At 41.6% G+C, this 20,603-nt stretch overlaps 1 protein-coding gene across 6 annotated transcripts in view; it reads right to left on the reverse strand.

Moving 5' to 3' along the window:
• RARB (retinoic acid receptor, beta) overlaps positions 1-20,603 on the reverse strand; it is a 196,705-nt gene that overhangs the window by 40,053 nt on the left and 136,049 nt on the right. For all 6 annotated transcript variants that reach the window (XM_010584349.1, XM_010584348.1, XM_010584353.1 and 3 more), the window contains one exon: positions 7,149-7,290. In XM_010584349.1, the coding sequence (XP_010582651.1) occupies positions 7,149-7,290 (142 nt within the window). The remainder of the gene's footprint in view (positions 1-7,148; positions 7,291-20,603) is intronic.

Consider the following 20,603-nt stretch of genomic DNA (forward strand, 5'->3'; position numbering starts at 1 on the left):
ATCTAATTGACACTTCTTCCATTCTTAAAGCACATCTCTTTCAGAGCATGGTCAGGTACTGCAGTACAAATGATTAGCATAATAACTTTAGAAGTGTCATAACTTTAATAAAACACCTTGTTAAGCAAAAACGTAAGAAAGGCACGTTTACAGTCACCAAGGACTAGGATTGATGGATGCAGACAAAGGCTGCAGAGAGCACACGAGCCCTGGTAACTTCTGCCAGGATCCGTGTTGTCATAGAGACAGCAGAGAGCGATGAAAAGTTCACCACGGTAGCTATACCTTAGTGAATAAGTCTTAATGTAACTTCCAGCTGAGGACATGTAATCAATCTCTGTATGAGCTTATTGAAGGAATTCCCTTTATGCTTACTCAGTCCTCAAGAGCCCAAAATGAGGGAAAAGGTTTTAAAATATATATATTTTACTACTTTAGAAGACAAGCCAAGGCCTAGTGCTTCTTTTGGATTAAGTTGGGGGGAGAGAGATAACTAGGGTTTTTTGAACAAGAAATGACATAGAACATGAAAAACTTGATAAAGACATTAAAAAAAAAAAAAGGATGGAAAGAGTAATTCTAGGGCAGCCTGGCAAGATTGGCCATGTTCAATGGTGTCTCCCCCTTCCCCTAGATATTTTTCCCACGGAGGTCGCTGCAGCCCTGGCATCATACTGCTGCTCTTCTCCCATTGGGCTCAATCACCTCATTCCCTCTTACACTGCAAAACGCAGGAGTTTGCCTGCTCTCCCTTCCTCTCTGTGCCTTTTGCCCGGCATTCAACCCCTGGTTTATCTTCCCACAGGGCAGCAGCACCCCCTGACCCCTCCCGGGTCCCTGCTCTGGGCTCAGTCCCACCACTTGGGAGGTACGGGATGCTGGAGCCAACAACAAGCAACGCAGAAACGGTGCCAGGGGTTGTTTATTGGCCAGGGTCTTCAATTCTTAGCTTACACAATTACGGGTTTTCTACGCAAGAAAGGGGAAAAAAAAATATTTGCAACACTAGCGTCTTACGGTTTAAAGTAACAGCTATTTGTGTAATGCCTAAAAGGCACTGAACAGAAGAAAAAGAGAACCTTAGGACGCTATTCATACTTTTCCCTAACATTTTAGGATATAAAGATCAGACTAATTAACAAACAGTCTTGAGTTGAGCAGGGTTCACTAATCACGATCTGCTTGAGGAATCAGGAGAGAATTTACTTAGCTGCATCACGAAAGGTGCCAATAAATTGTTCAGCTGGAGAGTTAACATAATAAAAAAAATCATTTTTTATGTTATTTTCTTTAGCAGTTTATTAATTGCTGCCTGAAATACTTTTCTGAAACACAACGAGCTGCAAATGAATTCATGGGCTATTAATCTGCTGTACATGGCACTGGAGGGAAAGCTCATTAGGTGAGTTGATGCAATTACTGCTATTACATAACCATCTTCACAGAACATAGAGTAAATTATGAATAATAACATTCAATCTAAGTTGCTCCTTTAAACATTAAAGCTGGCAAGTGAAAGCTATGCAAAATCAGGGGGAAAGGCTAGAACACAAAAGAGGCAGACCCCAAAAAGAGAAAAGAAAAGCAGATCTGCTTCTCTGAAGACACCAAACCAATATGAAATGCAAGAGATGTTTGTTTAACCACGGGAAACAACGAGCAACAAGTACAACTCAGTTCTCTACAAGAGAATTTTAATTGTATATAAATCATTTTCAGCCACCCAGCATAACAAAGTGTGCATTATCTCTGGCAGAGGACAGACTGACACTAGAACGCTGTGGTTTTTGTAGCAGGAAGACCCTTCATGTTGGCTTTGCTCTCATCTTAAAAAATCTCCCCATCAGTGATACTAAGCATTTGGCATTAGCTTTTAAAAGTTCCCAATTTCTCAGCCTGAAAAAACAAACACATGCATTCCTATCTGATCAGCAACTGAAGAAAATCCCCAATCCAACCTTAATGAACAAAATGAAAAAACTGCGATCTGTATGGCTTGGGCACAGTTTCCCCACCATCTGTATACTCAAATTCTTAATTTCATTGGTATTTTCACAGTTTACATCTTTCACCTTCAAAGCACCTACAATACAAGGTCTCCCAGCCCCTGTAAAACCACTCATTTTTACCTCTCAAGATAGGAAAGCTAGTCTGATCAGCTTGTAGTGTTTAGAGAGAGGAATTAGTCCCAGAACAGAATTCAGGGTTTTGTGATTTCCACTCTGGTATTTAGCTCGTGCCTCTCGAGAAAGCAAGGCAAGTCAGCAGGCAAGGCAACTACATTGGAATTTTTGAAAAAGCCCCCAGCCACTGTGTGGTATTTAGGCATCTAGTTAAAAATCTAGCCCATAGCAAAGCAGACGCAATTCTTAAATCCAGTACTTTCTGCTGGCTGAAAAGAATAAAAAAGTTCAGTTCAGTTCTGAGTTCTGAGTAAAAGCATCTAAACAAAGATTTCATGCATTCTAACCAATTTCCTTTAAAATTACATCAGTGGAATCTGCATGAACTTCTCAAACACAACTATGCAGACTAGCCCTCCACTTAGCCACCACTGATTGGAGATGGAATCGCGTTTCGCTAATGAGTCTGAAAGACAATGAAACAGAAATATAAAATAAAAAATACCAACATGACAGTTCTTCAAGTTGATGCTTCCTGGTTGCCAGAATTAAAATAAGTAAATCAATTCATTCTGTTGTTCAGTAGCAGAATGTAATCATATGTTCCGAGAAGCATGAACATTTAAATATTATAAGACTTCGAAGTCTGTGACAAAGAGTAACAGACGTTTCTGTGCAAGTTTAAAAAAAAACAAATACAGAGCACAAAAACTGGATTCTCTCCACTTCATGGTAATTCCCCTGCATTCCCTCCCTTCCTCCTTCCCTCCCTCCAGTGAGGTTAATTGTAAGCAGATTTACAAATCTGAACATTGTTTCAGTGCACTGAGGCAATCTGGAACAATAATTCTGTGCCTTTATAAATGTAATTTTGCTTTACTAGAGCTCATTGCAGATGAGGTTTATGCCAGTACAGAGGGCTTCGCTGCATCACACCCCGGTACACGTGCTGGGTATGTGTCTGAGGGGGACCCCAAAGACCATCAAGCACAGTGGCAGTCCTTGCGGCCTGCAACTTTTATAAAAGAGGATGGAAGTGGAAGAGCTGCTGGGCTAAGCTGAGCAGTTGTGGCAGAAGGAAGCTCCATTTTCTTCCCCCTTGTACCCTGCAATAAATCCCGTTTAGGTTTTCTTTAAGGGCAGGCTTCACCTTACAAAGCGTATGTTCCAGCATCCTGCTTGAAAGAGTCCATTATTGTGGAGAGTTTTGCCCAGCTTCCCGCGTGCTGCCTTAATTGCGGGAGGCAGCGCGGTACGTGTGACCTCTCGCCAGCTCCTGAGGACCGAGGTCCGTGCATCCAGGCAACAGCGTGCTTCTTGCTGACACCTGGGGTCAGGCCAAGGATGGTGCTTCAACATCAGCTTAGAGATCACGTAAAAGAAGGGCAAAGGTTAGTTTCCTAAGGCTCTCTATCACATAATGAGCCACTGTCAGCCTCAGCAGCCTTCTCACTTCAGCGGCAGCCAAAAAAAAAAAAAAAAAATCCTGTGCGATCACCATTTGTCTCTACATGTTAATTAAAAAAATTAACAGGCTGGAAGGGTAAGAAGGATAGAAACGGTTTGGAGTGGGGATCAGAGCCTCAGCTGCACCTACATGCTCCTGAGCACCCACACATGAACTAACCCATACAACCAACCCAAAACCCGATGCGGTGCTGGTGGAGGGACTGGCTCCGGGCTCTTACACTGAGAGCTGCAGCTCAGGTTGCAGGGACACAAGCTCAGCAGTTTCTGAAGGAGGGGGATCAGATGAAAGACAGCGGGGCTTTATTTCAAGCTGTGTTTTGCCCTGTTGTAGGATGATAAGACAGATATCAGTAAGCCGTTTCCCCTCACACCCTTTGTCTTGTCTATTTGGAGCACAAACTTTTTGCAACAGGGACTGCACAATGAAAGACAGTCCCTACACTAGTGGGATCCAGTTTCAGCGGGTCTTGCAGATACTATCGCAAAGCAAATAGCTCCACTCCTGCCCTGGAGGCAGTCTTGTTACTGACCTCTCTTGATCAGATCTGGGGAGTAACATGGGGTAGAAGATAACTTTTTTTTCCCCTACACGAACAAAACAACCTATAAAGAAATGCAAATTTGGTGCATTCCTTTATCATCTCACTTCATTCTCTAAAACAAGATAAAAGCATACAAGAAATGCTCAGCACCTCTTCTCTTCCAAAACACTGTACCTCCATTCTTACCTTATCACACTGGCTAGGCAGCCAGTTCTCATCTCATCTCTGATATGTGTGTGAAACGCTCATTAAGCTCAAAATGGAGTCCATATGCAAGTATTTTGCATGCCCTTTAAAGGCAGAACAAGCAAACACAGGACTGTAGCATTTAAGCACAGATTATTCTGTATACTGAAATTCTGCATTTACTCTTCCTTAGCTCCTGGGAACAGACCTTGGGGTTCCTATTTGCAGCTGCCCACCACGACTACTTTCCCCATTTGGGGCTGGGTTGAGTACTGTAGGCTTGTTTCCCTATGAGATTTCTCTGATACTTTTTTTTCTGTCCTTTGTTCATGGCTTTGTTCATTACAAGGTAACAGAACTGTAAGACAGAAAAACAAAATGTGAATAAGGTGCTGGGGGAAAAGGAAAACTTCTATCTGGTAAGAAAAAGCCCACTGACAAATGTGCCTTTGTTTACATAAACTTCTAAAGAAACGGAGTTGAAACCTGGAGACATGTATGAAAGAAGGTCAGATAAGAAAATAGCTTTGCAAATCTCTTAAGAGATGAAAAGCTCCTATTTATGAAGGGATAACACGGAATAACTTCAGACTTAAGTTCTTAAACCCAGAAGACAAGACACACTGCATTCAAACTGATGACATTTAAAATAATTTCTCTACTCCTTTGCAAATGCCTTCTACAGAAATGCAGCCAGAGGATATCCCTCACTTCTCCCCAGTATCCTCTGTTCCCCCTCCAACCTGCTAGCCCCCTTTCGGTGCCTGTAGTGGTTTGAGATAAAGGCAACTGCCAAAGGGCAATTTCACTCAGTTCACCCAAGGAAACAGGCAGAGCAAAACCTTAACTCTTGCTGGCAAAGCTCTAGCTACCCTATGGGAGAAAACAATCCATCACATAAAAGGCAGTAAGTCTTTATACTTTACCCTAAGTAACTTTGGTTAATGTGTTAGAAATACTGCTGATATTTCCAAAAACTACTCTGATGTGATGTTACAGCATTTAATAAGATTACTACTTCACGTCAGCAATAAAATCCTTAAGAATTCAAGACCAACAAGCCCTCAGGTGAGAAAAGCATTTTCTTCTCTTCCAAACTGCATCATACTGATTTTAGCAAGGAAAAAAGCTTCACGTGCACAGATATATATGCCATCAAATACCTATCAATAAACCTCCTCATTCAATCTTACATTTTTGTATTTAGCCTACCTTATCCTTTATTCCCGTCATGGTCTCCACTCCAGTAAATCTATACATAAGTAGAGATAAGTGCACTTCAGGCACGCATGAAAACTAGAAAACCCAACAAGGACAAGCGAAATCATGGAAATCCTAAGACCTCCTCCCCCAGTTGCTTGAAACTTGATGTTGGCCCTTTTCAATAACCACAATTTCAGATTTCCATGAAAAGGAGTTGGAAACACTGCAAAGTGGTCCTAAAGATGTATCCGGTTCTTTCTCTGCTCCTCAACACTCTTCCTCGGAGAGGAGAGGAAGGAGAGAGTGGGAGAGAGAAATAGGAAGCAAACAGGAGGGACCAGTGTGACTCTGGGACCGCTTCAGCTCCTGCCCAAGTACAGAGAAGGGAACTACTGGGAAGTCCCATGCAATGCAGGAAGGAGAAATGCTGAGGATGAGAACTGGTTTAAGTCACAGTTCAGTCATAAATATCTCATCAGTGTCAATTATTTTTTCCTCTGGTCTTAAGTGTCTCCATGGAACTCCTGTGGGTGAATTAAAGTAAAGAAGTGGTACTGGGCATTTTTTCCCCCTCTCTTATGCACACATTGCAAATTTCTGTAGTGTTTTATTATTGGAATTGATCTACTGAAATCAGGAACATCACTGATAGAGGCAAAAACTCTCAACAATCAAACAAATCACTACACCAAAGACTTTTTTGTACTGTAATCACTCCAATCAAAAATAAGAACGTGTCAGAAGCATTACCCCACGGGGATTTGAGAATGGCTTTTTTAGCTAAACTTTCATGCTTGACAGGGATATCAATAAACTGGAAAAAGAGAAAAATGGCAGATTTCTACCTAAATATTTTAAAATGTTAATTTAAAGGGCAAACCAGAGATTTCTAGAAAAGATGGGAGAGGAAAATCCTTTGGGGTTTTTGTGCACTTGGCAGCACTTTTACATAGTCAGGTTTACTGGCTTTGCAGGTTTCAAAGAGGATTTGCCAGCTTGTTTCACCTGTCAGAGAGGCTCCAACCAGTAAGAACAGAAGACTCAAGGCTGTTGTACCGTCACTTTTGTAAAACGGCACAAACTGGTGCTACCACTAAAAGAAGGACCTCAGGACAAGCACCTGTGGGAAGCCCTTGTGAAACGACAGCCTGGGCTGACAACAAGCCCAGCAAAGCCGTGAGCAGGTCTGCAGGGCAGAGGGAGGACTGAAACTGAGCTTAAGAAGCCAGTGCTGTTCCCCTTACGCCCTTGCGCCAAGAAGCCATTTCTAGAGCGGATGGGACATAATCCAATCTTAAAGCAAGTATCTGTGGGTTTGTTCTTTTAGAAAACCTGGTGAAATTACCCAGTTGGGCATTCTCATCCCCACACAGGGTGGCCACACTGCACAGGCAGTGTGCTGCACTGGAAGTTCTTAACTGATGGCATTTAGGCTGCAAAGTTAAGGACTCAGAAGTTCGCAAAGTACAGGTCTGAAGTTGTGTACAAAATCCATACTCCTTTCTCTGCATATGAATGCAGATACTGGCTTCAATCACAAAATTGCATAGTATTTTTCTCCCTTGGGACTGCCACATATATGTAGGATATGACAAACAATAAATTGTTTCTGAAGACAACTTACATTCTTTGGACATTCCCACTTCAAAGCACTTCTGTAGTCTGCAGTACTGGCAGCGATTTCTGGTAACTTTATTGATAACACAGTTTTTATCTCTGTGACATGTGTAAACCATGTTCTTCTGGATACTCCTGCGGAAAAAGCCCTGAAATCAAGGGGGAAAAAAAAAAAAATCAAATAAACTGTTGAGCTTCCCATAACCCTTAGAGACAGGCACTAACATTGCTTTAAAATAACAAAATAAATTCAAAGTTATGGCTGGAGTATGGCATCTTTAAAGACTCAGTCTTAGTATAATTTAGTACTGTTTCTTGCAACATAAGACTCATCTCTTAAATAAAAACTAATTAAATAATGCAACCTAAGGCCAAAATAAACAAAACTAGAACTAGTAACAGCATTCAGGAAATGAAGTCCTAGATTTTACAAAAAAGCTCAAATAAAAATAGTTTGGGCTTATGGATGTAGTAATGAGTTGGGTAAACAACAACTTTCCTGACAGATCCACTTGGAAGTCAAACACTAATCCAACAACCAACAGCCTCTCTCAGCCTAAAGGTCCCGTCTATTTTTGTTACTGCAGAGATTCTCTAGTTCGAAGGCTGCAAGTAAAAAGAGAAATAATTTCAAACCCAGGTCTCTTAGCTGCTGGAACTCCTACAGTAATTGAGGCTTCTGCAGGTGGAAAAGTTCCAGCATCAGGTTATTGAGTTGTGAATTTGTAAAAGTTGCCAATTACAGCATTTTTTTCTTATTCAGATGCAGCTGTGAAAATAATCAAGTAATTACAATGATCTTGAACAGAAATTAAAGAGAACTAGAGGTCTGGTTTGTACTTAAGGAACACCATTTGACTGGACTCCTCCTTCAGTAAGTGAAAGAGATAAACAGCCATAAATGGTAAAGTTAGCTGGCACGGAAAAAAGGCAAAAAAACAAGTTAATTTCTTTATCTGCACTAAACCCCAAGCTTTAGATAATATCAAATAATAATGAAGAAAAAAAAAAGAGGATTACTTTAAGCATTTTAGGCTCAACCCACAGATATTGAGCAAAAGTATTTCTGCAACGGACATTTGGAAATTTGACAGCACTATTTAACCTTCTCACTCAGATTTTGAAAATCGTTTCAGCACAAGCACCAGGGTCAAATTTCAGTCAACACTGTAGCATTATGGAAGAATAGTTAGCAATTCAATATTTGTTGGAGGGCTTGAGAGGTTAGAACTCTTCAACCAGCCACATGTTTACACCCTACAGGGAAGTGGTAAACTTGATGCCGCAGATGATAGGTCTGTGACCACAATGCATTTATCTAAAGATGCAATCATGGTAAGCTATAAAATTGGCTCTCCTAGAAGCACTCGCTGAGATATGTGAGTAGTTCAAAAGCCAAAACCCCTATCGTTCAGAGTTAACTGGGAGAGTTTCTGGCCATACCATCAGGGAGTGGTAGGGCAGGCACAGTCAGTAAGGGCTGGTCATAAATTCCTTGCACACCCAACATGCTATAGATGCTAATGTTATGAAAATACCTCAGATTCACTCAGAACTGAAAAATGCCTCCTTAATCACGTAACCCCTGGCAATAGTTTTCTGCGGCTCTTGCACAGGCAAGCCTTATCCTGAAGTTAGCTCCTCTGATTTAGAAGATACTTAATACTACCATCAGAGAGGTAAATAAGAACTCTTCACTTCTTTCTTTTCCTTAAGCTACTGGATACAGAAGAATAATTTAATGCTATTTGTTTAGACAATTAAAACCTTTTAAGTTATCAATAGCACTGCTATTTTATATTGCACACCTTTGATCATTAACACTGCTTGAATCTTTGCAATGCAAAGTATGGCAAGTGTGTATACATTTGTTTACTTGCTGAGAAGAAAATTTATGGTAATATTTACTTACTACTTTCTTACTTTGCTATTCCCCTAATTGCAATGCCCAGCTCTGCGGTAATTGCTGACAATGCTAACTAGAACAGTGAGGAGTCTATGACATCTATTTTGGTTTAACTCAACAGACAGAAAGTGTGAGCTGTGCTGGTTCAAGGGTCTCTATATGGCTTATTCAGTCACCACTTTTTAGTTGGAAAGAGGTGGGGGAAGCCAAGACAGGTAGCTTCCCCTGCAGCCACACCAGCTTAATCCAGTGCTGCATGTAAATTAACACCCACAGTCACCGATGGAATAACTCTCCTACCACCAGCCTGACAGGGCAGGAAACAAAATGGCCCAAATGAACAAAAATGACCCTCGTGCAGCAGCTGTCTCACCACACTGAACAACTGGAGTAATTTAAGAAAACCAGCCCCCAAAGCCTCCTCTTTGCTGGCACATGCTTTGGGGCAGAGACTGCCACGCATCCACGCTCAAGAGACTTCTGGTTTACTGACACAGGCACTTGAAACAAAATATGAGCTTCAAAAGTGTCACCCAATACAGGGAAAAGAGGAAACAGCCTCCTCCAAATATACCTGTACTTCACCAAAATACAACCAGTATCTAATGGCACCCACTGATTGATCTGTTGTTCTGATATTTAGATGCAGGTTCTGCATTCTTTTAACCCAGCGTTTAATTACAGCCCATCAGGAAGGAAAGCAGAGGAGGCTGTCTCAGTCCTTGCCATAGGAAGCTGACCACACAGCCCAACAGAAAAAGGTGATCCAACTCCTGCTGACAGCAAGTATAAAGCATTCACGAACTCATTACTAATATAAAAGGCTTAAGAAGAACAAACTCGGAAAAAGCAGATCTCCAGGTCAAAATGAAGACAGTTTCTTTAACAGCCTACCCTCCCCAGGCAACGTCCTACACATAGTGAAAGATATAGATGAGGATATTAATCGTGGAAGCTTAGACTGTTGCTTTACAAATTACTTTTTAACACTCGTATTTTCTTCCTGGAGTTACTGACAAAACAGAAAGAAAAATGAACTTATTTCTGTAAAATATGCAGGTGAAAAAAGGTATAATGTGGTCCTGCTCAAAACGAAGGACCTGTTTCTCAACAGTATGTTAGTGCCCACTCCCCAGGTACGCTTCCCTAAGACAACACTGGGATACTACTTCTACTAAGATTTGTGGCAAGCTCATTTTAAAACCTCAGCAACATGTCGCTGTAAAAATTTGATCTTCAAAATTTCCTCTGGACAAATACTAACAAAAATGCCCAGATTATAAATATTATTTTATTTCTTTGCATACACACCCCAAACCAAAGCCATCATAGGGGGAGTGACAGGAGTTCAAGCACCAGCAGGCGAGGAGCATTTGCTGGGCGCTGGGGCTCTAATTCCCCACCCACCTCCACAAGCCTGGTGCTGCAAAGCCGCCAAGTTTTGGGTGGCACTGCAAGTAGCGTCATGCCCAGAAACATTTCCCAAATCTGACACTGGGCTTAAAAAACAGACAACGTTCTGTCTATCCCTCTGTGGGGGTTTGTACCTCACCTGCTTTGGTCACCTGCAGCTCTGCAGTGAGAGAAAACCCTGCAGGACATGGGGATGGGCAGAGCGGGTGCTTGCTACCTGATTAAACAGAGAAGCACATTTAAACCATTTCAAGGCTGGGTTCCAGACAGCACAGGTATAATTAATACACTGGCCTGTTCACTAAAATCAGTAAAGTTAGAAGCAAGCCTAAGTCTTCCTCCAAGTGCTTTTTGTCAAATGAAGTCCATCTGATCGCACAACCCCAACAATTTCTTCAAAAACCAAGAAAATCTGAATGCAACCTAACCTTAAGAAGTTGTCAGAAACCTCAGAGACAGCAAAGCATCACTGCTTCTAAATTAACCAACTTGTAGCGCCTACTGGCTCTTGGAAAACAAGCTACTACTTACTGTAATACATTCACCTCAAAAGGAATCTGTTTGGCTGAATATTTACATGAGCAATTTTTTAATGCAAATATTTCAGCATCCCATCCAAATTAACACCCTGTGACAGGAGATGAGACACTCGTGGCAAAAACAAGCACAAATGATGCTTTTTTATTTGTAATTTAAAATGCCTTATGAATATAAAGAAAAAAACCATTCTGAGAGACATAAAGCATTACTGTCATACATAATTGTTTTTGATAGCACCTACAATGTACTTGAATTTGAAGTACAGGAAGCTACTGAAGGCCTATCAGAAACAGTGATTTGCTCTAATATTCCTTTTATCCACAACTTTTGAAAGGAACATGGATCTTGTGTTTTTATTTTAGCAAAGACAAACAAAGCTTTGCAGAAATCACACTTATGAATTAATTCCATCCCTCTGAGCTGCTTTTATCAGCACCTTTTAACACAAAGCATTTTGGACAAACATTTCGATTTTTAATCTCATCTTTCTGCACACCATGCCATGCTCCTCCCAGGCCCACCAATCTTGTTATCTTAATGGATGACAGATAGAGTATCACTCTGACCATGCCACATTAGGCGTCCTCATTTACCGAGTGCAAGGAAAAAATGCTGAGTATAAATTATTCAGAAATCTATTGTATCAGTGTGTGTTCTCTGAACATCCACCACTGGCAGAGCAGACAGATTATTTTTCACTTTTAATTGTGTTGATACCTTATCTGCTGCACTGAAAGCAGAGAGTGATATGTGAAACCGTATGTATCAAGCAGAAAATAAACCCAGTTTACTAGCTCTATTGCTTAGAACTAAATAACCTATTTAGTCAATCTAACTTCAACACAATGCCAAAAAACCCCACCTCATCCCACTCACCACTTACTTTTGTAGTATTTGCCGGTGAGTGTGTCAAAATCAGAGAGCTCAGTACAGAGCTCCCTCTCCTTCACTGTCCAGTTGATTTTGGCAAGTCAGATGATTTAGAGCTCAAGTTATGCACATTGCATGAAGAGATGGATCATTTGATCTCAACAACGTCTTAAAACTATTTTGCCAGCATAGGGCATGCCAAATCTTATTTGCAGATGTAGCGGGCTTACAAGTTGAAAACTTGCACTGCAAGACAGGGACAGGGTAATCAGCAGAGAAGGGCTATTGTGAGCTCAATCGGTTTGAACAGCCCGCTCAGTTCAGGTGGTTCAGCTTTGATTACCCCCAAATACAGGCAGCCAGCTATGACTCCGGCAGATTTAGAGGCCATTCTGTGGTAAATCTGCAAAATAAGCTGCTGAGTGAAGTGTATTGCTACTTTACCGTAAAAGAAACAAAGGAGTAGGAAGGACTTTTCAATGGTGCAGTTTATCAGTCATTTATAAACTCTGACCGACTGAGCTCTGAAGGGGAAGATAAAAACCAGTAACAACCAAAAAGAAAATCCAGCCCACAACATACCTGAAACCTCTGCCATTAGCTTTATTCTGAAATAGGGGCTGTACAAATATGTACCTTTTTTACAAAACAAATCTGCTTGTGATGCATATCCTCTTTTCAATCTACTTATTTTAATCATTCAAGTTACCTTCTATCCTTGCTAACCCTGTAAAACGTACTTGGGCAAGGCAAGGACCCTGTTCCTGCTCTCTCTGGAGCATCAACAGAGACACTTAAGGTCTCTCTCAGTGATGAGGTCTGCACAAAACTACTTTGCTCTGTGTCCAGGGAATTGCCCAGGCACATTCATGAACTGAATGTGGTTTGCCGTATTTTTATTACAGGTGGCAGCAGTCAAGGAACAAAAAGACCATTCCTCACAAAGTCCTGGTAGGATCAGAGGTCAGGTTAGGGCTGAAACACACAATTTTTAGTTGTTAACCAGGAATATTTGCTCCGAAAGGCCTTGGTAACACGCAATCCCATAACTGGAGTTGCATAGAAAGGCTTATAAAAGACCTAAAAGCCCCAGCATATGCTGTTAAGTGATTCCATCTAGTACAAAAGACACTGTAAAATGGCTGCAGCCAGAACACAAGACCCCACAAGTAATGAAAGCTGCCAAAGCCGCTATCTAAAAGGAAGCTAAAAATGAGCATACTCCCAGTTGCACAGTACTTTTCCGGGATGTCTGCACTGTCTATCACGCTTTGGAAGTCACGGCTTGCAGAATAAACAAATTAATTGTCTGACATTGTGGCTGGAAACCACCGCCGGCACAAAATGGAAGCAGCTACAACAATAAGTAGAGGAAGGCTCACTGCCAGGAAGCAAAGAAATTGTGCTGATGATGTATGTCGGGGCAGGATAGGCAGATCTTTGCAAAAACAAATTAATAAATGTTGTTAAATGTCAATAGCTTGTAGCGAGCACCTAGAGATGCCAGCCACCCGGCAGCAGAGGGGCTGGCCACCAGCCCACCCTGGGAAGTGCTCTGGGTTTGTCTGTCATTGCTGTTGCTTCCAGCAGAAACTGTGCTTGCCATCCTTTTGTCTCATCTAGCTAGCTATTCTGCAGATGAAGAGCAGCCGTAACGCTCCATGGCTGAAGAACCCCGGATTTGCTATTGAAACCAGGGTTTTGTTTTGTTGTTTTTTTTTTAAATTGACAGAACTCAAAACACTTCATAAAAATAAGCAGGTGTTATCCCACATCTTGCATGTGGGAATACAGACCTGTGGACCTAAGAGCAACCCACTAAGGGGAAAAAAAGGCCTATTCTCTTTTCATTATTTTTACACAAATGGAAAAGTTTGAAAGGTTTCAGGGTTTTCTCATTTCTTAAAAAAAGAAAAAGGCCCAGAGGACAGGGACAGGCAGATGAGGAAGGTGTCACCCGCATCGAGCTACCAATATGAGGATGCTCATCCACAACTGCAAAAAATGCTCCGGCAAAGACAGAGCAGGCCATGCTTGATAAATGCTAATAGTTTCTAAGGTGAAAAAAGTCTTGTGGGCCTCAGAGGGTAAGAAAAAAACCCCAATTTTGATGACAGAGCTTGAAGAAAATTATTCACAGGGCTACTAATGCCCATTAGCCATTAGCCACTGGTGAGGCTGGAAACAAACCCCATTTTTCATGGCGCCCCACACCAACACATCTTCCAATTCCACAAACCTTGACCTAATGTTAAATATATGCCCCAAAACATCAAAACGCTGATTTTCTTTCTGGGGAGTTTGAAACACTTCTGCTGGCCAGCTGGCAGAAAGGCAGCTACCGATGAAACGGGGTAGATGCGTTCAATCAGCTGCAAACCTGCAGCAACCAGATTTCTCCAGTGAGGGTACCACAGCATCCCTAAGACTACGCATGGATTTCTCCACAATTTCGATTTTCACTGAACTCCTGACCTTTTTAGCAAACATGTCAAAGTCTCCAGACAGAACAGTCATCACCTTGAAACAATATGTGAGGGGAAAGAATGGCTGAGATTTTCTGCTTCTCCACTTCAGTAATTTAAACAGAGAGGAAGGTGCTGGTATGCACTTCCATCTGCTTTCTTCAAATTAAAAAAAAAAAAAGGAGATGAAATGTATATAATTAAAAAGTTACAGTTAACTTCCTCTCAGTAATGTCTGTAGGATGATTTTTGGCCTGCTAGGAAACTCCAGATGGGAAGAGTAATGAATATAATTTAATACGAATAACATGAGATCAAAGAAATGCTTTTCTGAGTTGCAGCGCACTGCGTTATTTCACACAGTTTAATGGAGAACTCAGGAATAAATTATTGCATTTTGCTATTTTCTTATATTTTTGTTTATGCAAATCAATTCCCTTTAACCTAATTTGTGGAGGACCAGACCTATAACCCAATAAAACCATAAAATGTCACTAGGATGGTCGTACAACTGGCTAGCACTTATCCAAAAGGCTATGTGTTGTTAACTGCTCATCGTTTTTTTCTTCTCTTCCCCTCCAGTGCCTCAGGATTTATACCACCAATTAAGACAATAATGAGTGCCCCAGGTTGACCTCCCAGGAGCAAGAATTAATTAAGCGCAGTATTTCTTCATAAAGAATGACACTTTTCCAAACCATTTATGTAGCTGCTCTCTTGCATGGAAGCACAGTATCAGGAAAGACCTTCCAAATTGTTATCCCCCAAATGTATGACTGATTTTGGTTTACGCTATTTGGGTCTCTGTTCTTATCCATTTGAGTTTTCGGGTGGTTGGAGCAGGGGCACCATCTTCCAAGGACAATGTCACAATTTTACTAGACATACACGGAATTTTTTTGCACAGAGCTACAAAGGAAAGACACTAAGCAACAGCTATTCTAACAAAGTAGTAGACCTCCTAGTAAAAACAAACAAAAAATCCCCGCCAAGCTATACCCATGCAGAGACATGCAGATTCCTGCAGCAGGCAGGACAAGGAAAAGACTCATGTTAGCTATGCAATTACTATGCTGCAATTACTTGTAGCAGTCTCTCAAATTAGCCTCTCCATTTAGCTGCTGGCAGAGATGGAAACACGTGGAGGAAAGGGCAAGCTCAAACACAAACCTACATGGGAGAAAGAAGGTATGTGCACGCTCCAAGGAAATTCCCCGCACGGGCAGGCTTTGCATCCTCCTCCTCCTCCCCTCCCCGCCACAGAGTTCGTGCACATATTTGGCACCACAGTTATTTATCAGCAGAGGCATGGGGACTTTCATTAATTGTCAGTGAATATAAAAATCTCTGCATTTCTGCACTGTCTGAAATTTATAGAGGCGCTAGTTTCTAACCCACGATCAGCAACCGAATGTTTACAGCTCAGCTGAAGCAATAATGCAAACTATGCCACCAATATTTATATACGCTTGCAAGCTGGCTGAAGTGCAATTCCCCTTGCTCTAGCAGAGAGATTCGCACAGTCGGTGTGCACAGCCAGCTGTTCCCTGCTCTCTCCCCAACCCAGCCAGAGCCAACGCAGCCCCCCAGCCTGAGCCCGGCCGGCCGGGTAGGTGCCTGTGGGTGCTGGGCCAGCACCCACCTGCCAGGACGGCCAGCGAAGAGCTGGCTCTGGCCGCACTGCAGCATGGCTCCCGCTTGTCTTTAAGACCCAGCACGTTTCTGTTCTCTTCGTCCAATCTGGGATGAGTTTTAAAATGTACCCGATCCGCAGCAGAGAAGAAGTTTCTGAGGAGGGATGAAGTGACACATGAAAACAATGCACAAAGCAACCCAAAAATATTCAGAAGAAATAACATGGACATAAACATGCCAAAATAAACCAGATGTCTTGAGCATTATGCTTCCTGGTACATTTTTCAGGCATCCATCTGAATGACTCATGTTCATTATCTCCCCACAATTCTTTTTTTCCTCTTAGTTTTGACAATTGATCTCTAAACTAATACACTGTATGAGATCTCTTGAAATCTGGCAAGTAGTATCTTGTACTTACTACTTTATGCTACACTCTAATTCCCCCACATTCAGTGACAAAGACACTCTGTTAATACAGAACTGCCCACTAAACCCTTGTAAAACGTAGAGTTTAGTGAAACTCGGATGCCTGGAAACTAGAAAACAGAGTTCAAGTAAACACCCAGAAATATGCAAGTCTGGCTCTCTAGTACTGGCAGTAGTCAAGGAAAATTACCTTTCCACACTGCAGCTGAAACTCATTACTGAAGGCGACAGCAGAGGGATGAGTTGGAGCTGGACCAGCTTGGCAAACCCACCATTTTTAAGAGTGAGATGGTGGCCGTACCCCTCTGCCCAGTTCCCATACACAGTCAAAGTACAGATGGTCAAAACAGTCTCAACAACATGGAAAAGCAGGCTCAGAAAGGTGGATGAAATGCAGTCTGTGCCATTGCAAGGGATTAGCAACCGCACAAACAGAGCCAGAGAAATCAACTGATTTGTTCCTCCAAGCAATAAGGACTCTTAAGGTAACACTAATCGGAGATACGTCTCTCGTTGCAAACACTGACACAAATCACGCTGAAGAAGCATCACAGCTTACAGGACAAATGCAGTGCTGCCTCCACCTTGCCCACTGTCAGGCACCACTGTTCATTCAGCCAAGCCCTAGGGAAGCAAGGGATAGTCTGGGACTGGGCAACTTTGACGACGAGAAAACATGACCTTTCAGAGATGAGTGAATGAGCTGGGGCTGATTAATCTAACACAGGAAAATCTTAGCAAGATGTTTTCCTGTTTTCTCCCTCCCCTGCCAGACTTTAATCAATGGCCAGATTCAAGCACCGAGCTCATATAATCACAAGACAATCATTCTTTCAGTTTACGAAAATCACATGGACTTGGGGTAAGATAAAAGGTCCTTCTAGTTAGCTCATCCATTTGGCTCCTGGGTGCTGTGCTTGCATGTCTCCTGTTCAACCTAACACTCCCTTTCTTCTTTCCTTTCAAAAAACCCATAATTTTCACTTCTGTTTCTGTACACGTAGCAGTCGCTGTGCATCACTATGGATAAATGTGGGCTGGTTAAGACCAATTGCAGCAGCATCTGAGCAATGCCTTGATCCCCTGATCCAAAAAAAAAACCCAAACAAGGTAGTGCTCATTCATTTAAAGAATGATGGGCTGCAGAGCTTTCTCTGAAATGCTCTGCTTAAATCTTCCTAAATCTGGAGCACTGCCAGTCTTTGGGCCAGCAGAAAGCACATGAGGATCACAGTGCACTCTGAAGCGAGGACCTAATAATTTACATATATATTTATCATAGGTGCCCAGGGCTCCAAAGCAAGCCAAGCACCCCAGAGACGGGGAAGACCTCTCCCCTGTTGGGAAGATCCATCTGGAGAGCAGCCAGCCAGGACACTCACGGGAGGAGTGAACAGTAGCCCGTCAAGGCGGCTGTACCACGGCTATAAATCTCTGCTTTCCCTGGTAAGCGCCTGGGAGGAGGGAGAGGGAACCGGCCACAGCTGACAGTAATGGGTCCCATTAAATTGTCACTTTTAAATAGACTCTGAAACAGGAACAAACTTGCTCCGTAAGCATTTGATCAGTCTCCCCGCTGCCAGGCGATGGCAGACCCTGCTCAGGTACCACGGCTGGGGGCTGCTGGCTCTCCCCTCCAGCACTGGAAGAGTCCCCAGCAGTCACTGAGGTTCACTATAGCTGGAGTGAAATCACTGACTGCATTTACAGCCAACCAAATCTCTATTTTTTGGCACTACTTGCAACTGCCGTCTCACCTTGTAATTTATGTATCCGTTATTCTAGACAGGGGATCCAGAAACAATGTACCTTTTCCCCTTTAAATGTAGGTATTATGATACAGTTTTTATTGCATAGTAACTTTTCCCACTAAAATATATTAAATGAGAAGTTTTAAGCATAGCCATATGAAATCACAAGGGACTTTATACACAAAAATGTCTTTCTACTTCTCAGCTGTCTCCTGAATTGAGCTGTGGAAATTGTGGGGACTCCTGCATATTATCAAAGGGAAGAACAATTTATGAGTAGGGACCCTGAATATTTGGCAGACCAGCTGCAGCAGTATACCAGTTAAGCAGTTACTATACCAATATACCAAAACTACCAATTACAGAATTGGATGCATGGCTTCTTTAACACTACAAGAAGTTTTTATAAACAGAGTACTGAGCTGCACAGATGTCACACCTAGAGGTGTCTCCTGTATATAAGAAGTTCCTCTGAAATAATCAGAATAATATAAAATAGGAGGAAGAACACAAGACATATGTCCTTTACATGGAACTGAAGAAACAATGTAACCATACTTAGAGACTATAGCAAAATCCAGATACAAAGAGGGAAAGATGGGCACATAGGTATAATCTTAACTTTGGCAGTTTCTGATTTTTGGAATGGCTACTTAAAAATGGAAGTTTTTTTAGTAAGGCATTTGTTTTGTTTTACAGGGGGAAGAAAAAGAAGAATGTATACAATAAACAAAGTAAAGACAGAATCTGTAAAGCTGACTGTACTGGAAATACCAAATCTTGGAAAATTACATCCAATTGTCTTTCCTGCTATAGCACAAGACTGGAATTTCACAAAGAGCAGCTCTGCAAAGCTCAGCAGCTCTGGGATCCATGCTGCAAATTCAATTGCACTCCATTTCCAGAAGAAGCTAAAGAAAATACCCCTTTAGGAAACTTCCTCAAAGGAACACTTCATTCGGGATTAGAAAGAACCTCTGTTTCCATTAGCAGGTCAGTCAGTAAGCACAGAGAGCAATGGAAGGTCACTTTCCAAGGCCAATCAAAGTATTTCTGCAAATTGAGAAGCTGACCGCTTACGAACTGAGTTATGGTTTACAATAACCAGAAAATACAGATCGATGCATCTTTCAAAATAAATTCAAAATAAGTAGTAAACAAAGAGCATCTAAATATCTATTTAACATGTAAGTGAACAGAATTAGATAATGGATAATTCCATTTTGTACATTTATGAAACCCCTTAATTTTGGATTTACTTCTCTAAGATGTGCCAATCAGAAAATCTTTAAGTACTTGTTAAGAAAGACGCAAACTGCATTTTAAAAAGATGACTAAAGCAAGCAGAACAGTGACCCCAACCATTGCACCAGCACCAAAGTCAACACTCAGCCAGAACTACGCTCAGCAAACTGTTCTATTCTCGCCCTTTCTTCCAGGGAAAACAGTGCACTTTCTTGTGGGGTCCAGCAAGCTATCCTAAATCTAAATTCAACAGATCAACTGCTTGTATATCCTTCTCTATCAATGTCTCATTAAACAGTTTCTTTTTAAAAAGTTCCAGGGTTAGAAAATGAAAACTATGTAATTTTACATGTCTGTAATTGTTGTTCAGTAAGCATAAAGAAATACAGCATACTATAAAAAAAAAAAAAAGGAAAATCTTAGAGTATTCATTTCTGAGATGTTTGCTCAGATATCAATATTTCCTTATCTGCTGAATTACCTCTGCAAACAATACTTCTATAGATCATATTATAAAATGTTGTATTAAACATGGTGGAAAGCTGCATTTTTTTCCTAGACTGTAGCAACTTTCTGGGTGTGCAGAGGACAGCCTGTACTCCATAACTATAATTAAAAGCCACATGTGGTTCTTAAACTAATGGAGAGCTATGAAATAGATTGACAAGATGAGAACAAAATAAAAGGGTTTTCCCTCTCTCTAGTGAAGAAAATTGAAAAAGTAAAATCCATTAGAACCTATTTACAGGAAAATAAAAATACACTCCACGTCCATTGCATGCAAACCAGAGGACTTTTCAGCAGGCAAGGGTACCAGCCTGAATTGCAGCCCACTTGCTTCTGGCATCTCTGGTCGGTACGTCATGATGTGATTTGCATAGACAGCACTTTTTACACATACATATAATTTACTTTGTTCTGTGGAAGCTGTTGCAAACCATGCGCACGGTACTGATCTAGTGTGAACCTCGGCTCTCTCAGCCATCTGCTAATAAGCCACAACAGCTACGGGCAGGTGAAAGTTGGACAGAAATGTGACAAACACATCTACAAGGACTTTTCAGTACCTATCTTGGTACAAGAAACCATGATTCAACTCCAATAACAACAAGTACATACACATGTAAATTTGAAGTTTATTCTTTTTACGATGCACCTTCTCAGGTATAGAAAGGAATAGACACTGCCAGAAGAGTAAGACTCAACAA

Source organism: Haliaeetus leucocephalus, unplaced genomic scaffold, assembly GCF_000737465.1.
Source record: "Haliaeetus leucocephalus isolate CR32 unplaced genomic scaffold, Haliaeetus_leucocephalus-4.0 Scaffold973, whole genome shotgun sequence".
NCBI lineage: Eukaryota > Metazoa > Chordata > Aves > Accipitriformes > Accipitridae > Haliaeetus > Haliaeetus leucocephalus.